This window comes from Atractosteus spatula, chromosome 19, assembly GCF_055471065.1.
Source record: "Atractosteus spatula isolate fAtrSpa1 chromosome 19, fAtrSpa1.hap1, whole genome shotgun sequence".
Lineage (NCBI taxonomy): Eukaryota > Metazoa > Chordata > Actinopteri > Semionotiformes > Lepisosteidae > Atractosteus > Atractosteus spatula.
In genome coordinates, this window is record NC_142724.1 from 15,154,548 (window position 1) to 15,180,473 (window position 25,926).

The following is a 25,926-nucleotide window of genomic DNA, read 5'->3' on the forward strand; positions in this document are numbered from 1 at the left end:
AAGTACTGATAAAAGCACTTGGAAAACAACAAACTCTTAGCCTTCTGAAGTGGGCATACTTGATATACTCCTCCTTATTTTCTTCTGTAACTAAAACATTGCTTCCATCTGGTTTCAGTTCATGAGTTGTGACTTCTCCCAGGATTTCCTTATCCACCGAGAAATACATTTCCAGACCACACTCCTCAATGTTGTTCTCCCTAGAAAAGACAATCCCAGGAGCAAAGTTACTTGCCATTTATTAAATAGAACAGCAAACAAAAACTCCTTAAATCAAACTTCAAAAGTACAAGAAAGAGGACAGTTAAGTTAGACAGGGAAATTATGAACATTCAAAAATCAATAACCTCAGCTAAGATTTTATTACAATTTATAAGATCATAAACTTACAAGATAAAAAAAAGGCCTTTTGGTCTGCACAACATATAACTTACAGAATAGTGTGCACTCAAAGAAATGTGTGCACTCAAAATGAATATGGCAACTTACCATTTTTTTTTAATTAAAACCAGCAACTGGAACATATTGTTCACAATATTAATTGTGAACATGCTCCACCAATAGACTTCGATATTTTGCAGAAAACCAGAACAAGGCACAATTTTAAAGATCTAAGCATTCTGTGGCATTACGCGGGAGCATGTTCAGTGTGGAGGCAGAGCCCTGGATGAAGGGTGACGCGTTGTCTTGGTAGTCACTACTGTTCTGGCTGCCTGAGGACGAGCCACAGCTGTGAGGGCTCTATAAAAGCACGGAAGGGATGAGCAGGGCAACCCTCTGGAAGGGGAAAAATTTTCACTGGCAGTTCCGGAGGGAATCGTACCCACTTAAGGCTATAATTTTTCTTCTTTTTAATTTTCTATTTGCCTGTCCCATCATGTATCTCTACCGGGGCAGGCTGACCTTTTCTACAAATTAAGTATTTATTTTGTGTTGGCCTTATGCTTCCTGCTCTTCCAGACTGGACCCCGCTAAATAGGGTAACTCCAGTCTGGTCATCGCTGTGCTAAGCAGTTCTTTTCCCCAGGCTGGACCCCGTAAAATAGGTTAAGCCCAGCCTGGATGTCGCGATGCACAGTGGCACATTTCTTTTTGTTTTGTTTTTTCCAACCTTTTTTTGTGTTATTTTTGGTTCCTGCTAACCTCACACCAGTGCTTCTGTCCCTCAGTTAGGGGTGTTGACTTTTTATCGGTGCTCACCGTGGCTCTGCCCACTCCCACACTGTTATTGTTTCTTAAGCACCTATTACTAATTTAAAATCAACTAGTAAAGAGTTAGCAAATTAGCCAATTATATTTTAAAATGTTAGATCATTAAGTTAAGAACATTATATTTAAACAGTGAACCATTATAATAATTAGAAATAACTCTATCAGTGATACAGAGTTATGGACACTCTCACACTAAAATCTAGCTTGTGGTGATAACAGTCAGAGAAAAAAAAGCTATGTGTGTCAAGGTTTTGTCCAACACAACACTTTTAAAGAAACAGATTTTGTACAACCTTTAACAGGAAAGGGTTATTCATTACTCTTTGGCAATACACTGTTGTTAATTTGTGTTTATGGACAGGATATGTTTATCAGTTCTCCTGACTATCTTCCTTGAAATGTACAGGAATTAAACTTATCACTGGTAAAACAGGAGGCTATAGTAGTATAAATTACCCAAAAAGAAACATTTGGATTTTTAAATAAATAATACCAATTCTTCCTATATTACTCCATTTAATTATTTGAAAATTGATTTGGTTTGAAGTTATTGTAATGACAGAACTTGTAAATACATTTTAACATTAATTACATAAAGGATATGTAATTTTAATGTAAAGTAATTTTTTTTAAATATAACCAAATAAACATTTTTGTCAGTTTATTAAAAAGGACTTCAGGGTTCTAAGACTGATTAATTTTCCTGTCACCTGTGAACCAAAAAAGCCTAAAATATTATTTGTACTGGCTCCTAGTTTGTGGCATCTTAACACCTAATCTTTATGAACTAAAATATCAATTGTTAATGCTTCATTTCTCAATACACACCTTTCATTACATCCTTACCACCATTACATCCATACCACCACCATGTTTATAAAAAATTATAAACATTATTCCAAAAACAAAACAAACCCCGTTTTATTTAATGTGTCTGTGAATATTGTTAAAACAACTTTAAGAAAAGTGCTGAAAGTTTTTGGAGACAACTTACTTTATCCAGATGAGGGAATTGTAGAATTCAGGATCAATGGATTCTAGATCCTTCAGAGCCAAAGGCTTGTTCAGAATGCGTTTGTAGAAAGGCAGAGAAAATCCAGTATCAATGAATTTCCCATGGAATAGGGCCTGAAACAATCAAGGAAACAATGTTCAAAAGTTCAACTGCACATTCTGTACAGAGCATGGGATTTCAACTCATTTATTGAGTTGAGATTATTGAAATTAATGTAAAATATTAATTCACTGTCCTATCAATGGAGTCAAGTAAGAAATAAAACCCAAACATTTAGCCTCAGAAATGGAATCCTGCATTTACAGTTTTCTACAGGAAAAAACTTACCAGATTCTTCACAAATATGCAGTTATATTTCATGCATTTTATACAAGTAACTTCTAAACATAGCACATTTTTTATTAGACTGAGAAAGAAAATCATGGCTCATTTCACTAAAAAATTCTATTAGGCTGGTTTAATTTTCTGAAAATATCAGTTGTCAATGAAAATGATTACTAACTGAACAAGTGGTGCAATCACTGCGCATACATGGACTCAGCAGCACCATTAGATGATAAACCTGTATATTAATAGAAAAATAAAGCAACAATCTCTCACCATGGCTATGAACCTGCCAATGAACTTGAAGTATTTGAGATGATCGGGGTTGATGTAGGAGGCTGGGTTGATTTGCAGGCAGTAGTTGTCTTTGCCAGCGTATTCAAACAGGCAGTACATGGGGTTCAGCACCTCATGGGACAGCAGGAAAAACCATTCCCTGGGTAGACAGGCACTTTATAGTCACTACAAACAGACATCTTCATATACAGCAACAGCTATCTATTGCTAAAAATGATTTTTTTTTCAAATTAAAATTATCTATTGTTTTGTGTTGTGCCCACCCAATCTCGGCTTGCAGCTACGAACCCCACTACCACATAAAGGGTGAGCATGAGGAAGTGTAGGCAGACTCCTACAATGAGCTGAGATAAGATATTTCTCTTAAAACACAGTCACATGTTAAATACATGAGCCATCACTGATAGCACCGCAAGGCTGCAAATCTGCGAGACAGCAAGAACGCTGACTCAAAAGAGCTGAAAGTGCCCAGACCGCCTCCCACCCTGGATCACAGCACTCAATCTGCACTTGAGAGAGCACCTTTACTGGCTGACACACTTGGGGCTTTTAAACACCACAGGCAACAACCATTTTAATTGGAGAGTGTGGTTAAAATACACATTAAATACAGATGTTTTGCAGACCACAGCTTGATTTTGTAAACTTACGGACTTTCCCCCCCCCCCCCACTTTACTTATTGAAGTCCACACTAACACTTTAACAAATATCTATTGTGGAGCTCCGAAAATACCATCTAAGGTGACATATGAAAAAAATATCAAATGCTTCTCTGTGACTGTTCCCTTTTTTAAGAGTATAAACTAAGGGAATTAAATTATATGGTATTATTATGATTCAAGCAGATATTTATACAGAGGTCTTGTGGAAATCATGTATAAGCAGCAGAAAAACTGAAACATGTTCCAAAATGAAGCAGGAAACTTGCCTTGCGACACCTCCATAGTCCAGACCTTCTTCCTCGGGAAAAATTATCCATAATCGGCGTCTCAGATCTTGAGCATTGAAGCTCATTATCTGAAAAGATTAATTTAACAAAACAGTAATTAGCAGGCTCTCCCGTGAAAGACCACCCATTACGGAAGAAGAGTAGATAATCTTATTTTATTTCACGTGTATAATTTGGTTTATTTCTTCCAGAAAATGTAAATTCCTTCTTCATTTCTACGACCACAAGAAACTTGACAGGTCCAAGCAAGATTTAACCTCATTCATCATACTAAAGCGTATGGAGGAATGGGCTCTTGACCAGTAAACGGAAGGATATGGTTGTTCTCTTGAAGTAGTTCACTCAAAACATTTGAGAGCAAATCAACCTCACAAAACCATTGAGACAGCAACAAGTCCAGCAGAATGGCAATGAAGAAGTTCATCAGTACAGATAAGGAGGACTGACCAAGCTAAGTACAATTTACAGCCAGGGTTTCTCTTTAACCCATTGCCAGTAGGAATCATTTACTCACTTGCTGAAATGAATCTTCAAATAATGTTTTCCTGGATACAGTGATCTTTATGTGCTGAGGCATTGACAATTGCTGAAAAACAAAATTAAGATTTAACAAAGATAATAAAAAACATTACTTATGTGTAAAATATCAATTATATTTTGTAATACAACAGATGACAGAATTATATTCAGTAAACTGGAATTTTAATACTTTCAATGTTTAAATAAATAACTGGACATTTACCTGACACCAGAATCTGAAGTATTGTACTTTGGCTTTAAAGTCTCGTACATAGGTGATCTGGGGCCCATTTTCTCTGAAGGAGATGAAAAGATGAAAAGAAAATCTGAATGATTTTGTACCAAACAAAATTTTCAACAGCTTGTTTGTTTGTGGGCAGACTCAGCAGCATTCTTCCTCAGGTGACAAAGGGAAACTGAAGAAAGTGGTGTTTTGTTAAACAGCCTGTCAGTTATTAACCAACTAGTGAAAATACAAGTCGTTTTACCAGCAAATTAGTTACACAGCCTGGGAAATTCCCATTACAGAATAACTCAAGAGAAGGCAACTACAAGAAACATGCAAACCACAAACCATAGTTATGATGCAAGTTTTTGCAAAAGAGTATATCTGTTTTTCTTCACTAAGAGATTCTTAGATCATCAAAGAAGTTTCAAAATAGACTGTGCCACAAAATACCAGGAAGCATTTTTTTTAGAAAAACATGATTGTGCAGTTCAATATTTTTTCTTTCTGAAGAACTTAAGTTACTGGAGATATATGCAACTCTAGCCCTGTAGGGCTGCTGTGTTTGCAGGATTCATTCCACCTCTGCTCTTAATGACGCACTTGAGCTAATCATCACCTTAACCAGACCAACACAAGTTTTCGCAAAGCTGCTGACAACTTAAATGGACTATGAAAAGCTGCTGCATTCTGCCCGTGAGGCCCAGAGTTCTGCACCTCTGTGAGCTAGACAAAACAATGCCATTTAGCTAAGGAGGACTTGAGATATACAGGTGACATTTGTAGAAAAAGGCTGCAGTCAGTAAACTGTGTCCCAACCACAAATCAACCTGGCTGGTAAAAACTGAGGCAATGCACTGTAACATTAACATACAAAAACTTTCCAGGTTTGTCCTCAAATATAAGGCAGATTATTAACTAATGACACGATATACACAAATATAGTGCATTTCATTTGTATAACAATACCAGTCAGGAGCAGAAGCATTAAAATTCTTTAATGACTTTAAAATAGATACAAAAACTGTTGGTAACTGTAAAGATATAAATATGGCATTTTTCTTTCTTACTTTGAACAGAAGGGCATGAAAGAATCATGACTGACTAAAGGTGCATTAGCAGATGTGAGGTGCCACATAGATATACTGTAACTTTAGATTAAAATTTTGTCAGGTGCATCTGGCTATGAAAAAACAGGAGAGCAGCAGCACTTACAAGGATGATTTTCCAGTCCGGGGGTCAATGTATGTTGTTGTCTTTTTATTGTGATCCACAAAATATGGAATACCATCCACTGTAAATCTCATCTCCCAGCCCTCAGGCAGTGGTTTCTCATTCAGGAGTCTTAATCAAATAGAAAGAATTGTGATTACCATTAAAAGCAGCATATTATTCAGCAAAAAGGCTGGGCAATTTGTAACAGTGTCAGGTAAACAAATAACATGCTGAGCTGTCCTTTTTCTAAGCTTAATAAAAACTCACAATAGATGCATAAATATATTTTTTCAGAATAAACCACATGCTTTTTATATTTCATGCATCGTGTCTGTTTCTGCATCCTATGACTTCTTCCATAAAGTGGAAGAATAAAAAGGCAATGAAACCAAGTGCTTACCCCTGGGTCCGTGGGTCTTCCCACTGAGTCGAGCGTGTTGGGTGGTGTACAAAGTAGACTCTCCCATTGGTGTCTGTTCTTTTCTCTGCAATATAAAGCAAACAAAATAAGGTCTGCCTTAAATTATACTTAATATTGCTTAAATTCAAATTCAACCTTTAGAGCATTAAAGAAGTTGCCTTTTCCTTCTCTGATCGCACTGCATGCTGGATGATGCCCTCAGACAGGAGGAATAATTAACATGAAGTATATCTCATTTGTCTATATACAATTCAATAAAATAATTGTAATCTAGAATTTTATACTCAAATAATCAAGTAACTAGATAAAATTTATTTTAAATGATGTCATCCTGACAATTACACTAACAAGCCAACTTGTATTGTTGTTGCAGATGGACTTATTAGGTGTTTTGCTTTTTATTGGCAATAACATGTCTATTACTTCAATTAAGAAGTCAATGGTGCCAATTAATATTTCTCCTATTTCCACTATTATACCATTTCAACATCCCCAGTAAACAAATTCTCTTATGCTTTCCATCTAGAAGGAATTCTGACCTTTTCAAAGCTGTTGTGTGGGCTGCTCTAGACAGGCAAATGACACTGCATCTGACCTGGAGTGCTGCTCAGAGGAGAGAGACACTCATCAAAACTGACCTTTACCCGTCTAAAATTTTTGAAACAAGGAGGAAGGCCCAAGAGATCCTAAAATAATTTTCTTGGAAGTTTTAACTTTGCCTTGTGACAGGAGTTCAGCTGAACACATTCCATTCAGCACTGAGGCTGCTGCTGTCATTCCTCAGTATGTTTGCCTGATTTATTTAATTGCATCCACCACAATAGCTTATCGATATTTATACAATGAAAAATAAAAGCTGAAACATTTAACACTAGAGCATACATTCCAAGAGACCTGAGTGATTACTTCTAATATTCAAAGGTAAATGGCAGCCAAAGAGCTGCTCCCAGGTGAGTTTAAAAAAAAGCAGTTTTATTTGTTAGACCCCGATTGATATCCTTATCTCTATTAATATATCATGCATTCATATCATGTATTACCCCATCCATGCGGTAGAGGTCCAAGTGGATCAAATTCTTTATTCTGTGTCACTGGAATTTGATCTTGGAGCTGGAAAGGTTAATAAAAGTCAACGTGAGAAAAGTATGTCAACAATGAAAACACAGAAATAAACCTGCACTTTTTGAAAAGTGGACAAGCAGAATAAAACCATTTTGGGAATTTGAGCATTATGACCGTAAAAGATGCCATTGTGTACCCAATTCAAACTCAGTCTTCACTAGTTTCCACATTGACTGGCAGTATCCTCCTGCCATTAGCATGAATGTTTCTGTAATGTTGCCAGAAGAATGAAACACTTAAAAGCCCCACTAATAAAACACCAAAACAGTGGAGATACCTGGGGTTAAAACAGGTAAATTCTTCAATGAAAGAATTCTACCTTCTACCTTTTTTGTCAGCTTATTTAACATCACAGCTTTCATTAGCACAGTTTACTAATTTCTGTATTGGAAATTAAAAATAAAAGTTATTTACTCAGTCTTTAATATTACAGCAGCAATGGTGTTTTGCAGAAAAGGGGTCAGAAAGAATATGACAATGATTACTGGACAATGGAACTGGTGTCACTTACCCCATATATAAACCTCTGGTTAAACTGCTGCATGGCACCCTGCAGCTGGTTACGCTGCAGCTGCCACTGCTCGTAGTTCCGCACAGACTCCAGCGTGGGGCGCTGCCAAGTAGTTGTCCTGGTGATGTGATCAACATAGTACATACGGCCCATTGGGTCAAGGCGTCGCTCCCAGCTGCGGGCAGAGGAGAAGGACAGTCTTAACTAACCTGAACCCTGAACTGTACTGGCCATTAAGAACAGATCACTATGCATCTCTAGAGTCTTGGTATTGAATATACAGCACCTCAGTGTCTGTCAGACAAACAATACAAACAGTGTCACAAAACAACACCGAGGAGTTTACAAAATATAAAAAGCAGTACATACTGCTCCCACCCAATAGGGTGTACGATTTCACTTCTGACTTTTCAATAACTCAGATAAATTTTAAGAAAAGAGATGAGAAAGATCTTTCTTTTATCACAACAAATCAACATGGTTTGATCATGCTTAGTTATATTGGGAAATTGTGCTGAATTAGGAATTTTTGTCTCTACATAAGATTCAACTGTATAGCAAAATTAACTCTAACAGCTGCAAGGGATATTCAAGCAAAAACCAGGAAAACAGAGCAAAATTATATTTGAAGAGCAAAATAGTCACAAATTTAAATGAGATCCACTGCATTAAACATATCGTAAGAACAGTTTAATGTATGCTGCCTATTTTCCTTATTGTAACAATAACCTTAACATCCATAAGAGCAGCTAAAACATATTAAAAATAGTCAACTGGTAAATCCATCATCCTTAATTAAATCCACAACTACAGACAGACTGCACTGCACTGCCTAGGTTCAGGATGGAGGACAGTATATGGCAAAAACTAAAGGGTAATGCTCTAGAAAGGCTCTAGTAAGGGTCTGCTGCTCAGACTCCCAGAGCCACGCTCTTGTGTTACCCAGGGGGAAGGGGCTCTGGTCTCTCCCAGGTTGTCCTCTTCTCAATGTGATCTACGAAGTACACACGCCCATTCTGGTCTATTCTCTGCTCCCAACTTCACATGTGCATTAAAAAAAGAAATTAAACATGCAACAACATACTATACCACACAATCAACCAAATGATCAATACAACAGGCATATTTTTTATGTGCTTATGGTCTACTAAAAACGAAAGTACTTACCACAATACTACAGGATTGCCCATACAAACATAAACAAGATAAAACTGTAATGATTTTGTAAACTTTTTATAGATTAACAGTTAAGTTTACAAACTTTGTAGTTTCTTCAATGAATGAAATGTATTTATCTTTGCTACCCCCACAACCACACCTTCCTACATTCTAATTAGTCAAAACCCCAGAAAACTACACTAGCCTTCCTGACAGAAGTTGCAAGGCTACTGTGAAGGAGAAGTGCCCATTATTGGAACAACACAGTTTATTTTAGACATAACAGTAATCTAGCATTCCAGGTTGTGTCATTACTGTGTGCACATATGCTTCTAGGAAATTGTCAATGTGCCATAATGATAACAGCAACACTACAGGTGGAGGTGTGCTCAGTTGACATGAAATGAAAGAGAGGCAAGAACTCAGGTTAAAAAAAACTCAAAATTCTGGAATTGAGAACCCTTGTAATATACTACGATATCTTTAGGCACAAAATGTGTTGTTGTGAAAAAAATGTGTTCTTTTTAACAAAATCATTCTATCAGTAAAATACATAAGCAGAGATACTGTTTCTGTAATTACATTGTAGATTTGTAGCCATTTTCACGGATGACATATTTAAAGCAAAAGAAAAAAAACCCTTGCAAACAGGATCGTTTAAGTGAGCAATTTTCAAGAGGCTTGCTAGAATCATTTACAGAACATTCAGTCTGCACAATCTGTTTTGTACAAGTTATTATTTCAGTACGTGGAGTGTGATTTTGGGAAGCTGTTCTTATTTCATGAAAACTACACTAATGTTCTGTGTGTAAAAGCAAAAAGCTTAAATGTCAAAACATGACAAAACAGGTAAGGAAGCAGGAAAATGAGGTCATTCATCCATCTTACTAGTTTGCTAGTAAGTAATTGATCTAAAATGTTTACAAAGGATTTTTCCCCAAATAGATTTAAAAAAAGGGCTGCATGAAGCAAATTTTTCAAGGTAGTAAAGTGCTTTTGAAAGCGATACTGCAGAAGTTCTAGTTCAGCTGATGTGCTGAAAAACTAGGTTGTAGTTGAGGTTTGTCTTAAAATGGGAGGCACTCACCCAGGAGGCAGAGGACCCGTGCTGACCGGGTTGATTCTGGGGGCAGGTGGGTTCACACCCACACTCTGTCTCATGCCAGCTGACCCATACTCCTGGGATATAGAAGTGGGTGTGTTTAACTCGGACTCAGCTGATGCAGGCGCCCTTCCTGAGGCTTCTGAATTAGAAAAAGCACTGCCTTCACTGGACACAGACCCATTGGTAGATACTGCAAGCATAAGAGGAACAAAAATGGGTCAGATGCTTTAAAGGACTGAAGCCTTTATCATTCATCTAAATTCTAGGTCATGAGGTTCTCTACAAAGGTGACATGAAACAGCAAAAATTTACTACCAGTAAATATATGCATGATTAAGGTAACTAAAACCTTTGTCTAACAGAAGTTTTGTGTATGACTGCTTAAAACCTGTGCAACAGCTCAATGATGTTGCAGGTCAAGCTATGGTGTGGTGTAGACTAGCTCTTAAGAAGCTACCTTTTAGAAAATATTTAGTATGCGTTTGTAACAAAGAAAACTATCTGCACTAATATGTTGTGTGAGGTTTTAAATCTCCCACTTAATGCAACATATTACAAAACTTATCTGAATGTGATAAACATTTGAATCTTGGCAACGCTAAAACAGACCATCTCCTAAGCATAGTCATTAAACTTAACAGTTTGCTTTATGCTTATTGACAGTTTTATTCACTGGCTGTGAAAGATGTTCCCCAGCAGCAAGACTTACAAACCATGTTCGTTCTTACTCCCAAAATGGAGAACAAAAGAAACCACACAGTGCCAGACACAGCAAAAGTGCCATTCATCATGTAAACACCACTACAGTAGGAAAGCAAGCGGGTGAAAGACAAAGCAGAGCACAGCATGCAGAGAAGTGGACGAGATTGTACCTGGTGATGCAGTAGGTCTACGGGGGGTGGGGGGCGGAGGTCGGGAGGGTCTCGGGGGCCGGAATGGCTTAGAACCGCCTGCAGAGAGACATGGAGAGCCTCTGCCATTCACCGCCATGCCGTTTGGAGCTGCCATGTCCTCAATACTTCCGGAGGGAGATGCTTCCCTGTTTATCCTACAACACAATAATTTGCACATCTAATTAATCTAAAATACTACCAGACAGAAGCATGCATTAATAGGCCAGTGCACATGGGGCTGAAAATTTAAATGTGATGGAACATGTGACATCAAGAAATTAATTTTCTACATCTGCTCACGTCCAATTTGTCCTAGTACCCTGGTGTGCAGGGTATTCTACCTGCTGAATCCTGGCAGGAAACTCCCTGAGCGGATGTGATTGCTGGTCAACTAGGATAGCGCCAACTTTGCTTCACTATTGGCTCTAAACATGTTCACAAACATGAGCCAGACTTAATGACAAGTCAAGGCTCTGAAGGCATTTAAAAGATGTCAATCACAAAGTCACAAAGGACTTGTGAAAAAAAATCACAAAATCAAAATAAATGTGATTTCATTAACCTCTGGTTTCCGGCTTCTGAATAGCCCAATTCCACATGTTCTTCAATAAGAGTTACTAAGCACATTGCAGGTTCCAAATGCTTCAATGGGAGACAAACTGCTACCTAATTAAAATCGTATGGCAACCTGGCCCAATATACTCTGAAATACATTTAGAGATTGTTCATTTTAATAGCCAGTATGAGCCTGATTTATAAAGAACATCCACATCATAACTGATATAAAACATATGGGTTTAGTTGCAAAACACCGAAAAAAAAATTTCCATGGGGCTGCCAGTATGAGCACTGCTACAGAATGAATAACCAAACTTGACACAAAGTACTTTAGCAATTTCTTATGGCATTTAAACAATAAACTGACTGCATCACTGTTGCAAAAAGGATAACTATTTTAGCAATTCTGATTTCTGTAATATCTTCACCTTTAAATAAGAAAACATATTCCTACCCTCCAATGTAGTCACTGTTCTGTCGTGAATCTCCATTGGGCACCATGTCTGTGAAGTGTGAAACAGATTTTAAGTAATGCTGTTAATGTGTAAAGATTAAAAGTCAAAGGGAAAGTTTCTTCAGGGCCACATTTCTGTACATAACACCATCTAAAGCACTACATCAGGCCTGTGACATTCCCTAGCTAAAATGGTTATGATTTTATGTTGGTAGCAAACTATTCTTCATTTTCTCAACCAACAATAGACATAGAACCACAGTAACTGTGGTCCAGCAAGTGACGGTAGATAAACAACATGTATTGTGAAAGAACAGTGCACTGTAGTGGCAAAGACATTTTAATCTAAATTAAAGCCAGTTTCTTTCATGTGCAAAATTAGATGTGAAGGCACTGTGGTCAGAAACTGGTGGGATTACATTCCACGATGACATTGTTTATGTGTTGACAGATTAAAGCCCAATAAACTTTGATGGAGAATGTTAATTAAAGTTGATGCCTACAGATGGCAGCACATTTCTGAAGAAAAATTAGTTGTATTTTAAAAGCTTTATAAACAGCATGGAGTGACATCAATTTTGTAGTGGGTTCACAACAGAAATGCATTATGCATCACAGTTAACACAGACTCACTGACACTTTACCTCACCCTAGCAGACCAACATCAAAGCTGCACTAAAAAAACTCAATAAACCATGTTTACGACACACTGAGGCTGATCAATAACACTTAAATTTCCTGTACTGATTCTCTTACTATAACTATAAAATAATAAAGGCTAAGGCCTTTCCTGAATGAATTCCATATTGGTAATGTTGTAACAGTAATTTAGAGGAAAAAAGCAAGCTGTTGGTATCTTTATGATGGATTGTGGTCTAAGATAAAACATACAGATTCCCAAATTACAGGACATTTTATAAACCACAACAAAGCCTTTGTACTCTGCTATTGCAGTAGAATAGCTTCTTAAAATTAAAATCTAGAAGAGTTAAAAATAACTTATTTATTGGTATAATAAGAAAACATGTTTTAATGCAAAAAAAGTTATTTTTCTAGAATTAAAATAAACTGTTTTCTACACATTGGGTTTTCCAGTTTAAAGGTAAAGCCTAGACTGTTTACACCTGAGTTCCTAAATTAAAATGTATTCATTAATTTTTATGCCAGCTGAAACACAGATTCAGCCATAAAAGCACAAGAGACTTAGGTTGACTCACTCAGGCTGTTCGTGTCTACAGATGCAAACGTTTCTGGATCAACCTGCATTCCATCCAGGCACACTGACAGGTCTCCCACCACATCTGTCTGCTCCCTGTCACTGGAGAGGTGCAATGTCTGCACAACCTCTGAAACTGAAATGAAAGTGAAAGGCCTGCAAATCAGAGCTCTGTACAACATTTCCCTTTTCACAGCTTTAATGTTCATTAAGGAACTGGAGCATGTAACACTGGCCAAACTAAAATAAAATTGGAGGCCTGCAAAAGCAAATGTTTCAAGAAACCAATCATAATATTTTATCAAGATTGATCCACAAGAAAGGAATTTCAGAAAGCAGGAAGTATTATCTAGAAATATGAAACAAGCAGTAATAGCCTTTAAAAAATAAAACAATACTACAGTTTAGAAATTCACTCTTAACTAAACAGGATATAAAAATCTAATGCATTTATTTTCATGTTCTAATTTTATGCCTATGGATGTAAAGGTAAGGCAATACAACACACAACAGTTTGTAGGTAACTTCTACAGCTCACTTAACCAAAGAAGCTTTTCACAAAACTAATTTTGCCTGTGAAGATTTATATAGTGTACTTACTTTTCATATTATTGGACTTCAGAGTTTCACTGACATCCAGTGTGGCTATTCCTAACATAACATCTGCCTTTAAGGTTTGATGACTCCAAACCCGGAAAATTAACTTACTGAAAGGGGTAACAATCCTATAGGAGGGAAAAAATTAATTCAAATCAGACAAATACGGATTTCAGTCTAAGTGTATATGAGGAAGAGATTTTTAATTCAAGTGTATTAGTTGGGAGGAAAAAGATCAGATCATAAAAACTGAAAAAATATAATATGGAAAGAAAACAAGTTTCTAAAGCTCATCTGGCAAGATCACATTTGAAAACAATCAAGGTAATTTCTCAAATTACATTTCTCATATGTCTACTAAATATGAGAAATTGGGGTGTTGCAGGGGCTCTGTGAATAAGGATCTGTGCCTGTGGCTGGAAGGTTGCCAGTTCAAATCCCGCAGCCGACAGAGGAATACTACTCCGTTGGGCTCCTGAGCAATACCCTTAACCCCAGCTGCTCCATGGGCGCTGTACAATGGCTGACCCTGTGCTCTGACCCCAAGCTTCTCTCCCTGTCTGTGTGTCTCATGGAGAGCAAGCTGGAGTATGCGAAAAGACGAATTCCTAACGCAAGAAACTGTATATGGCTAATAAAGTGATCTTATCTTATCTCTTATGTTCTAGGGTTTGCAACTCTATATACTGTGCTGTTTTGTGCATACATGAGTTTTATTTGACTGCTGTGGAACTCATGGGATTTTTCTGTATGCCTGCCATGGTATAAAAACTGGAAGGAATATATTTAATAGCACTTATGTTTAGTAAGTATGGTTTGTGTGTTCTGAAAATCAGACACTGCCACAGTGCTTTTTGCTGAACTGTAGGAAAGATGTGGTGGTGCTGACATTTAGAACTGAAACCCTGTTAGACAAGGGTCTAAATAAAGATGGTGCTGCAAGATGGGGGCTTTATGTAAGTAAAGGATAGAATGTAACATCAGCAGGCAAGAGCCTGTAGTCAGGGTTCTCTCGCACAAGGACACACTACACTTACACCGTGAGAGGCTGATTCCACTTGGGGCTGTGAGTATTGTTGCATTTTTCCGTTTTTTTGGACTGTCCGTCCACTGCAACTTCAACATAAGGACTGGGCCCAAACCAGTTTTTTTTGTTTTCTTTCAACTTGGCTGATAGCACTGGAAGGAAAAGAAAAATTCTAGGAGTCATATTTCAAAATTAAGTACTAATCCCTTGATGTTATACACTATCTTTAAAAAACCTATATTTTAAATATTCACAGAATGTATTTATATGTCAAATCTAAACCCGGTTCTACAAATCACAGATGACATGCAATACTTCAAAAAGTCAGTGTCATCAATCCAGCAGTGTGAAGACTCAAAGCTCAAGGAACGAATATTTTAAACTTTAAAAATGATCTAGAATTAACCAAGACTCCAATCAAGCTAAAATAATCTTGTTTAATTCACAGAAAATGAAATTCAAACTAATGAACATCAATGTCCAGCAGCACATCAGGAGAATCTTCTAAGAGAATGTGGCCAAGATTCTTTTATTGTAGGTAAAGTGCTTACAATCCAGGCCATATCTTTTTGAACATAAATGTAATTTCACACTAGTGGAATCAAATATACTTTGGGAAAGTCTTAGATGTTCACCGAACAGAGCACTATCACATGAGAAACAGACTGCAATGGAACACGCTCTGCTGGAAGAATTACAAAGCAATCTGATCTTCCTAACTTTGTATATATGAAAGGATTACAATTTGAATAAGTAATTTTGATGGTGATCATGATAAAATAATTCCTTGCATTTGTATAGTATTTTTCATTGCAAAGATTCCAAAACACTGTATTTACAGGAGAGAACCCACTTCATTCACCACTGAAGTGTTACCATACCCGGGTGACACACTGCAGCTATTCTGTGACAGCAGCCTCACTGCATAGCAGATCAGGTGTAAGACTGAGAAACTGCTTTACTTCAAATAAAATTAAGAGGGAACTTTATGACAGACCGATTACATACACCAAGGGTTAAATTTAGTTAGAACACCTGGTTAACATTCCTACTCTTATGAACTATGAAATATTTAATAATTAGTCAGGATTCTTGGTTTTACAGAAAATGTGAAAGGCAGCACCATTAACAATATACTGTCCTTGGTCACCATAATGGGGCATTGGATTAGAAGTTCTGGTCCAGAGCCACCTGCTGGTCCATCAACACCACTTGTAGCATTATCAAACATGACATTTTCATACTGCAGAAGTGAAGGGAACCGATGTATTAAAGATCAGCTGGTCTGTAAAACTCACCTGTAATCTGAAGCTGTGCTTTCATGGTGATGCCATTAACAGAGCTTGGTCGGGCAGTGCTGCAGGCCATGGCATAGGGCTGGGAGATCCACCTGCAGCACAGAGAGAGAAGACATTTACATCTGTATTTTAAAACCTTGACAGTACAAATCTGATATGTGCAGTAGCTGAAAAGTGCATTTATGGGCAGTGGCATATCCACTGGGAGAAGAACCTGAGCACAAAGATGTGCAGCCGCTGTGGTGTACGACAGCATTATCGGTTTAATAAGCATCACCATCACCACAAATTGGCTTAGCAACAAAGAAAGCTGCTATAAAAAATAAAAGCTAAATTTAATTTACCACTATGCTATGACAAAGTTGAAACTGATTTCTTATTTGTACTCCCCTCCTTGACTTCAAGTGCCAGAATAAATTTCACTCTTAATATCAGAGAACAGCAATGTCACATTGCTTGTTAGTGTGCACACTGTAAGGCCCTCTGGGAATTTTCTTCACTTTTTTCTGCCTTTACAGTAGCTAATAATCTGCCTGTATTCATTCTCATCTTTTCAGAGAATAAGAGGATGCATGCCAGACTGCAGTCAGCAGTGCGTATATGACAAAAAGAACACCAGAATGTCCTCTTCTTTGTTTCAGAATATGTGTATTATGTCAATACATGGCTCTACTTTCAGTTCTGTAATTAAATACATATTTAAGTTCATTTTATCACAGTGAGAAATTTCACATGTTCACATAAGAAGTTTCATGTTTCAGAAATACACTTCTTCTTACAATACCCTTAGAACATAGGTAGACATTAAGTTTTAGATATAGAAAGGTCTTTTTTACAGATCGTGTACAGATGCAATCCTGGCAAACAAAAGCTTGATTGCTGAGAATAGCATCATTCTTTTTAAAACAGCACGCCACACTGTAGACAGTTATTATGGTAGCAATGACCTATGTTCTGCACAGACACTTGTTGTGAGTTTCTCAGTCTTACTTGAGAAAGCTTGAGAAGGTTGCTTCATAATCAATCAGAGAAAAAATGTTTTGCATTGCCAAAAATAACTTTAGTAGAAACTCATTTTTAAACACAAAATGTGCAACTGTTCATTTATCCCCAAAGGGTAGGGGTCAGAAACAGCCATACTACTTTTAAAGGTCAAACAGCAAAAATGAAGTCTTTACACAAGCTTTGGAGTGACATTTTCCAAAATGTATTTTAAAACAAAGTATCATCTTTCTCCAGTATGAGATCTATTTGATTTCTCCAAATGAATTCTAGTTTGTACGTAGATCAGTATCTACAACATGTCAGCAACTACTGGTCTTCTCTTATCTAATGAGATATCAGCAGACAGCCTTAGTGTTGTTCACTAAAACACAGACACCATTTTATTGCCTGTAACTACAGTAACTGCTGCAAGATGATGGTATTATTATTCTTTAGAATAAATACACAATATAAAACAAAGCCCACTACACAGAAGAACTGTAAGAGGTTGGAGGTTTGGTCTTGTCTGCAAAGGCAGCAGAACTCCAGGACTCAATCCTAGAGCTGAATGGATCAGTGCCATTGATAAAAGACAGGAAAATGAATCTGAAAGCTATTTTTAATCCAGGAACCACAATGAAATAGGATTTCAAACTTGAGCACATAGGGCTATATTTGCTGCACGAAGGATGTTTACTTAAAATTCAAGGACTGGAACAGAATTTGAATGCTGACATATTATTACTGTATAAAGCACAATGTTGACATATTTTACAAGAGAAGAAAGAAAACACTACGTTTTGGCTGTGGAGCCTTCTTCGGGTGTAAGCACCCTTCTTTGGGTGTAATCCCTTCTAGACATTAGAAGAAAAAAAACAACATTCTAAAATAAGGGTATAGAATGGGTTATCTTACTCAATAAGGGTAATCTTACCGTAACAGATACTGAGGTTCTACATAGTTTAAGACTGCTTTAAATTAATAAAATCACCAAAGCCTAATGGTATTTTCTCAGCTGTACTATAGGAATTGGAGGATGTTATTCACAGACCTATAGGAAGGATATTTAAACTCACTAAGGAACTGTCTTCACATATTGGAGAACTGCAAAGGTAAAATTACAAATGTCAATAATCAAAAGTGAGACAAAACTGAACTACAGACCAATTAGCCTTATTTCCGTTACTGGTAAAGGTATGAAAATGATGGAGCTAAAAAAAACAATCACATTTTAAAAGAGATAACACAGAAAGGAAAGGTCACATACTTACGAAAATTATATAACAATGAACAAAGACAGCAGATAACACAAAAAATACAATACATTTACATTTCCAGAAAGCTATTGATAAGGTCCTTCAGAAAAAGTAGACTGTCAAATTAAAAGCCAAAGTAATCTAAGGAAATGTTTGTAAATGAATCAAAAATTGGCTAAAAAACACCAAACAACGCATCTTAAGGTGCATGACCCCTGACAGGGTAGACTTAGTAGTGGTGTACGAAACTGGACCAAGGCTCAGCCCTCTTCCTGACCTACAACAACAATTTAGATTTTGTAATAGTTAGCAAACTAGCAAATTTAGCTAAAAAAAGTAATGGAGATTGCAGACATTTGGCAAACAAAATTTAACATTCATGAATCCAAAGTGATTTGCACAGATAGTAGGAACACACACAATACACGTTTGTATGGGTGATTCAGCCTGCAGAAAGATAAACATAAATAAGATTTAGATGGTTATGCACAATCTTCTATGTCCTTATCAAGACAACGCAATAATCCAAACAGAATACCTGCGCATATAAGGGAACCAGGAAAGGTTTATTCCATGCTGAAAAGAGAAGAAAAGAAGCACAAACACCCGAAGAAGGCTTCACAGCCGAAATGTATTTTGAAGCATAAAAACACAAAGTAGCCCTATAGTGCACTATATATGTTTTTCATTCCAAAATATTGCTCCTATAGTTCAGTACCCCAAATAAATGAGAGGATCCTTGCAGGTGTGCTAATGAGCTCAAATGCCATGTGTTTCCCCAAACTGTCATTGAAAAACCCTGTGGGTAAAGTGGATGAGCAGTTGATGAGGTCCATGAGCCAAGTATGAAATGGCAGATCCTGTTTGATTTTAGTCAAAACGAGTTCAAAAATCATTTCAAAGCTGGACAACATAGGATTTATTGAAGTGTATAAAGTTCAAAAGATTGGTAGATAGAGCTCTATGACCTCAGAAGTCCTTCATACAATGACATCACATAAATGATAAGGCTTGGAGTGCCATTTCACCAGATGTCAGTGCCCAGTGTGAGCATTGTAGTTTCCAAACTACGTGAAAAAAAATTAAAATATAATTACATTAATTAAGAGATTTCGCAGAAAGCAGATTGAGAGTCAATTTGATCCAAGAATATAAGTGTGGGACTATTTCACAATTTGTGGTCAAACAAAGACGTGGCGTCACAATAGTATACCAAAAAGGAATCATTTGTGACAGCAAATAACACATACTTTTTTTACACTAAGACGTGCACCAAGCTATCTGGAACACACTGCACAAGGGGAACAAGGCGGCTGGACAAAATTTGAGACTCACTTAACTGCTGTAACAAGCTGGGCTGAACTGCCTCATACCGATTGTGGCTTCAGCAAGAGAAAACTTTTGCATATCTTTTGATGGTCGGGAGGTTCAAAGAAGCTCCCAGTATTTAAAAAAGCTCCTTTTCTTTTGTCCATAATGACATGCCTCTCACACTTCTCACCCTGAGTGGCTGGAATTCACTTGATTTAAACAGACGGGGCTCAATCAGTGCATTTTGACTACATATTTTCAACCACAACAACACTCCCACTTGTTAAAATGAATGGCATTTCTTAATTCTACTGCAACAAGATTTTCTTAAAGAGAAAGGCAGAATGCCTGTTGCATTGTCTGCTTATTAAGAGGCTGAAAATTGGAAATACAATCAGACTTTACAGCAGGATGAGAGACAGAGTGTTTTTGATCAGGGCTTGTTTTTCAGCAAAACTCCTACTTGAAAACTTACAAAACACTACTGAATGTAGCAGAAGGATTCAGAGGTTTATATTCAGAAGCCTGGGGGGCATCAAGAGCTTCTACAGTATATGTAATGTTCCCAGCCATCAAAACCTGAAGCATTTTCATAGCGCTTGCCAAAAACTACTGGCAGATGAGATAAATGTACACCCTCTTTGCAGACAAGTTTCAGTTTTGGGGAGGTTTCTGTGAGCAAGGCTTACCAGAATACTGCTCTGACAGGTTTCCATTAAAGGCATACAGAGTGAGGTAACTGGATTAGAATGTGGCTTGGCCCCAGGTTTTAAGCATTGTCAGACTACCTACTTCCTCACATATATACGACTGGAACTCAAAAAGACACTGGCATGCTGCAAGACACAAGCGTCTTCACCAGAATATTTCATGAAAATGCAGGCAGTGAAAGTATGAGATATCATGCTTCTCTTCACTACAGATCATTTATGTTACTCTCCCAAAAGTGCAAGGACGGCACATAAGGTTGTTCGTATGCAAGTGGCACTTGTGGAAAGAAACAAGAACCTAGTACTGTAAATCAACTTAAACATACAGAAATGGGGTTAAGGTTATACAAAAATCACAGAAAAGGGGTCTTGCTGTGGCATATGAGAGTTACAACACCACTGACTCCTGAAAACTCTCTGTTATACTTGAGGCAAACAGAATTCTGCATACTGTCTGTTATAGCTCCATCGACCTGAAACTGCTATAATGCAAAATGTTTTCCTGGAAAATCAGGTCAGCAACAAATTTGTTGCTATGAAACTGCAGGCTGAAACAATACTGCCCCGCTTTTGGATGTTGGATATGCCATCACAGTCGACCTCAAGCGACCAGCTCATTAAACCCAATATAATGCAATTAGCCAGGAAGCAAAATTTTAAAACCACAGTACTATTTTCCTAACCTGAACTTTTTAGGCATTAGCTTGTAAAACCATTTAACACTTCCTACTGAATTGGGACAGAATGCCAAGACCTTTTGATTTTGTACAGCTGAGATCTTTTACGAATTCCAAGATTTTTATGTATATTAGAGAACTGCAGGGTTGTAAAATTTTATCCAGACAGCATTATAACCAAGCATCTTCTTTAGCAATGGACTACACATTAAGGTTCTTTGGTATGGCCTTCTAAACCCATTGTTTTCATTAAAACAAACTGACACTGATGCTTCTAGACTTCTTGAAGTCCTTCCAGGAACACTGTCGACTCAAGACTACTGAAAAAGATTCTGCTGTGCAAAGTCACTGACATTTGGTTCCATGTTTCTCTTTTTTATGCAGAAACAATTCTATGTAGATAATTAACTGAATTTGTAGTCATTTTGAGATAACAGCTAACCCTGACATCTGTATTTTGTAGGATAAAAAGTAGCCAATTAGCTTTATGAATGTGTACAGAGGAACACCTGACAATCAATTAGATTTGATGACTGATTAGCTACCAGAATATTTCATATTAGCTGCACAAATACAGTTTATCTCAACCTATTGTGAATCAAGCATTGATCTTTCTTTTGAATTGTAGATCGCTGAATGAAAATATGGTTTCCTCTAAACCAAACTAAGCTGTATTAATTGCAGATTTATTTTTGTTTTGCTTAAACTGTTGAATAGTCTTAACATTTATTGTAACTTCTGATTATACTGAAGATATTTACAACTTACACAACAATGTATGATTAATAATACAAAACCAAACTAAGGGAATTATTACATAAGTACTTGAGATCCCTTATGAGGATGCTTGGAGCCCATCAACAGGTTTTCAAAAGACAGGCTTCCCTACAGAGCAGAACAGGAATCTCTCTGCGAGTCTCATTAAGCCTGACAAGGTTGGAGCAGGGTGAAATCCAAAGCACATTCCATTCCACAGCCATTCCAAATCTCTCCTACAGTGGCACATTATTATTCAAGCCACCCTACCATAAACGAGCACTCCAATATTTGTTTTCAAATATCACTTTCTGTAAAAACACAAAACAAATGTTTATTTTATCCTGAAGTAGGTTTGTCACTGTCACAAGGTTTCACACTGTGAGAGGTTTTTCCATTAGAAGTTAAATTTCTTTCTCTAATTTTAATGTTTAGTAACTCAATGTGTAGAATTAGTCTTCATTTGCTTTAAGCAGCTATACATAATTTATTATTCCCCTTCCTGCACAAAATTTGACTGCTGTATAAACTTTCACTTGGATTATCTCTACAGTTAATAATTTATAGCTTGTCTTTACCCGCCATGAGGCTTCCTAGATACTGCTGGTTGGAAACAAACAGCCTGGTAAATGACTCCTTAGAGTACAGCTTATCAGCAGAGAGCAGAACGACTTCACACTGAAACCAAGGATAACTAGAGTGCAGGCAGGGACAAAACATTCTTCTTCAGGAAAAAAAAAGATTTTAAACCAAAATTTAAAATCCAAAATGAAAAATTAAAAAAAAAAATCCAAAATGAATTGGGCTGATAACTGATACGTGACTAGTCGCCTTCTTTTGATGCCATGGTATATTTTCTACTTGTATATAAAATCTCGCTGGGACTAAGGAACAATATTTGAATTACTGCACAAGTAGACACAAAAATGTTATAAATGCCTGTCTTAATTATGGGCAGTACCTTTTGTGCTTATTAGCCATGTTCCTATACATATTACATCACGGACAACACAATTGTGGCAGACAAATACCTAAGATACTAGATGACTTGTATCTCTTCTATCACATACACTTAATTATGGAAGTCTGTTACAAATGCTAAGTTCTTTTAAGTAATAAAGTACTAACATGAGCCTAAATGTGAAACTAATAAACCTGCCTATTTCCAATAGTGTTGGTTTAAAGATAAATGAACAGCACACTCATTCTAGTTACATGAAAAATGGCATTTTAACACTTTTGTACAGAGAATGCATTTCATATTCTCCTATCACCAAGCGTGCTTTCAGATGTCCATGCAATATAAAATGTAAAATGGTCAGTACCTTTTTATATTTTACTATCACAGCTAATTTCTGATCAAGTGTAAGACTTTAATAACTATGAGCACAAGAGCTTAGTGCAGCAGTACAGTGATAGCTTGGCAACGCCTGAGTACCCAGCTTTTAATTCTCAGGATTCAAATATGGGGTTAACAGCTTTACTGAGACAAGCCTCAGTCCATTTCAGATCCCTACAGCTCCTTGTTTTACATTTTATTCTGATATTTCAGAATTATTTTCATTGCTCTGCAACAATGGTCAATTTTCAACTTTTATTGACCTCAGCTTTTAAAGTGACTCCTAAAACAGATTTGCTCCACCGGTACAAATAAACCTGAATTGAACTGAATTTAATTGGTCCCACTGGTCAGTGTGCAAACAGAGCAACAGGCTGCCAGCTCTCTTTCCTACCTGAATTTAAAGAAACAAGGCCTCTTGGAGATGTAAAGAGTCACAGAATAGAGAATGAACCAGCATTTCAGTTACAGTTCATAATCTACACTATGAAGAATAAAAGGTATTTGTTTACATTCAAGTTCACAGAGCTGAATCCCCATTTTCCAACTAAAGGGCCATGAAAGAAATTAATGACACCTCTGTGGGTTTCCTGCGTCATACCTTGAACACAGCACTGTGGTACTGCGGCAGTCAAAGAAACAATGGCCAGCTGCTATTAGACAACAAGGACAGCTCCAATATAAAGTTTCAAAAGCTAAAAAAAAAGTTTAAAAACATTTTAAAAAGTGTCCAATAAAGAGAATTTAGTGGGATCCATGGCTAAATATCTTCCGCGACCATATAATCTCCTAATAGGAGAGTCTTTGTTGACATACAGTACAATCTGACTTTCAGAACCAATTGAAGACAGCAGGGCACAGAGAAGTTAGGTCTCTAGACTTCAGATCATAATCTGAAAATGCCTCTGCTTTGTTTTAAATGGGTATAATCCAGGCAGCCATTGTAAAAAGAGGGCTCACTCTCATTAAAGTTTTTTTTAAAATGGTGAGGTATATTCATTCCATTAGTACACACAGACCACATGCTGGGTTACTAAGTGAGCCATACTCCTTTGGAAGTAAAAGGAAAGTGGAACTAGTCGACCATATGGATGAGAACAAGAAATTTTCCCAGATCTAATAGAGGTATCTCTTCCAAGTAGTACCAATTAACCCAGAAGTACAGCATTTTAAAGTTTTAAATGTAAAACAAAAATTAAAGTGACTGGTACCAAATTTGAGTTACATGAGCTTTTTCACTCCATGTATCATATAGAAGATAGTTTTTATTCTACCTCTACCTGTCGATATTCTGCTCATCTAGTTTTAAGTGACAAGTATTAAGCACCTGCATATTTGAACACTGCTAAATTCTGTCCATTTGCTCCCAACACCAAAGGCTCTTAAAGGAAGAAAGTTTGTTTTTATAGGGGTCTGTCATATTAAAATATAAGTTGGGCAGACTTTAGTTTCCATACCATTGTGTGCAGGTCTGTGACTTTTGACATGTATATTGATTTTAACTGATAGTGGAGAAGAATGGATTTAAGAACCTAAATGACGTTATGACATTATGGTACCTACTGTATAAAAGAACTGTATAGATTTATATTTATAAGTTATTAAAGCTAGCTTGCTTCTTGATTGCCAGAGCCTGATAATCTTCACCATTTCTGATTTCCACTGGGTGGTTAAAATACAAATGCAACATCATATTTGAAGGTGTTTCTGACATGTATTCTATATATTCTGTAAACCACACGTCCATTATCTATGACATCTCTATGTCTTTATGTAGTGTCACAATGATGACTTCACCGTCTTATTTGGGGAGAAAAGCACCAGTACTCCTTAATTTTTAACTAGATTGCAAGTCTATCGTTATCAATAAATATGAAAGAATTTAAAAATACCCACAACAGTGATATTTTGCAGTATCAAGAAATCTCATCACTAGTGGATAGTGAAAGTATGGTCTTGACATTTACATTAGGGTGAGTGAATGTTATATCTGTGCCTCTTATAGTCACATTTTCCAATGTACATAACACAAAGATTTTTTTATTAAAACAAATCTTTTTAAATAGCTAATTTTATAAAAGCTTAATTTATAATTGTCTAACCATGTGGCCATTCAGCGATGCATGTTCAGAGACAAAGTAATTTAAGTTAGCTCAATAAATGCTGGCCTTTAACAAGGACATTTGTAATAAAGAACAGACAATGATGTGTCATCTTCCACTAGGTTTTCACACTTTGAAGCATAGAGGGCAAACAAATTAGGATTGGCCATAGTATAAGTTGCAAGTTTTTGTATTTTACATGTTAAGAACAATTTATTTCCTCTTCTACCAACAAAACAACAGAACACTTTACAGAAGTATTATTTGATAATGCTTTATTAATAAACAAGAAAATAATTTTCTCTTGTTCTTTTAAATGCAAAACTATTAGCAGAACATCACACACATCACTGTTAGCCTAACATGAGACAGTGCACTGAGGAGATATCACATCTGACAAGAGCACAAAAAGGACTACAGAAAACAAGAGGGTATCATTCAGGTCAACAAGTTTTTTTCACCATTTCTCAATATCTAGAAACAAAAACCTCCTTACACTTTTCTCCCCCAAAAAATGAGACATTATTGGATGAAGAAAAAGATCAGCAGGCTTCAGAACGGATTCTGTTTATCTACTTTGGTCGTGCATCTTTCTTAATTACACAGCAACAGGCAAGCTTGCTATCCTCATTGAGTGGAGGCTGCAATTTCACTGTCAAAGACAGCCTCCAAA

General features: G+C 36.8%; 1 protein-coding gene across 2 annotated transcripts in view; it reads right to left on the reverse strand.

Moving 5' to 3' along the window:
* Positions 1–25,926, reverse strand: part of LOC148818152 (E3 ubiquitin-protein ligase Itchy-like) — a 37,675-nt gene that overhangs the window by 6,236 nt on the left and 5,513 nt on the right. For both annotated transcript variants that reach the window (XM_088937391.1, XM_088937392.1), the window contains exons 2-19: positions 16,119–16,210; positions 14,831–14,972; positions 13,797–13,921; positions 13,198–13,332; positions 11,981–12,029; positions 10,948–11,123; positions 10,058–10,265; positions 8,755–8,850; positions 7,813–7,987; positions 7,220–7,289; positions 6,159–6,243; positions 5,759–5,887; positions 4,541–4,613; positions 4,313–4,384; positions 3,778–3,866; positions 2,828–2,987; positions 2,207–2,340; positions 60–200 (exon numbers count right to left, since the gene is read on the reverse strand). In XM_088937391.1, coding sequence (XP_088793517.1) covers positions 60–200; positions 2,207–2,340; positions 2,828–2,987; positions 3,778–3,866; positions 4,313–4,384; positions 4,541–4,613; positions 5,759–5,887; positions 6,159–6,243; positions 7,220–7,289; positions 7,813–7,987; positions 8,755–8,850; positions 10,058–10,265; positions 10,948–11,123; positions 11,981–12,029; positions 13,198–13,332; positions 13,797–13,921; positions 14,831–14,972; positions 16,119–16,188 — 2,129 coding nt within the window. In that variant the 5' untranslated portion in view covers positions 16,189–16,210. The remainder of the gene's footprint in view (positions 1–59; positions 201–2,206; positions 2,341–2,827; positions 2,988–3,777; positions 3,867–4,312; positions 4,385–4,540; positions 4,614–5,758; positions 5,888–6,158; positions 6,244–7,219; positions 7,290–7,812; positions 7,988–8,754; positions 8,851–10,057; positions 10,266–10,947; positions 11,124–11,980; positions 12,030–13,197; positions 13,333–13,796; positions 13,922–14,830; positions 14,973–16,118; positions 16,211–25,926) is intronic.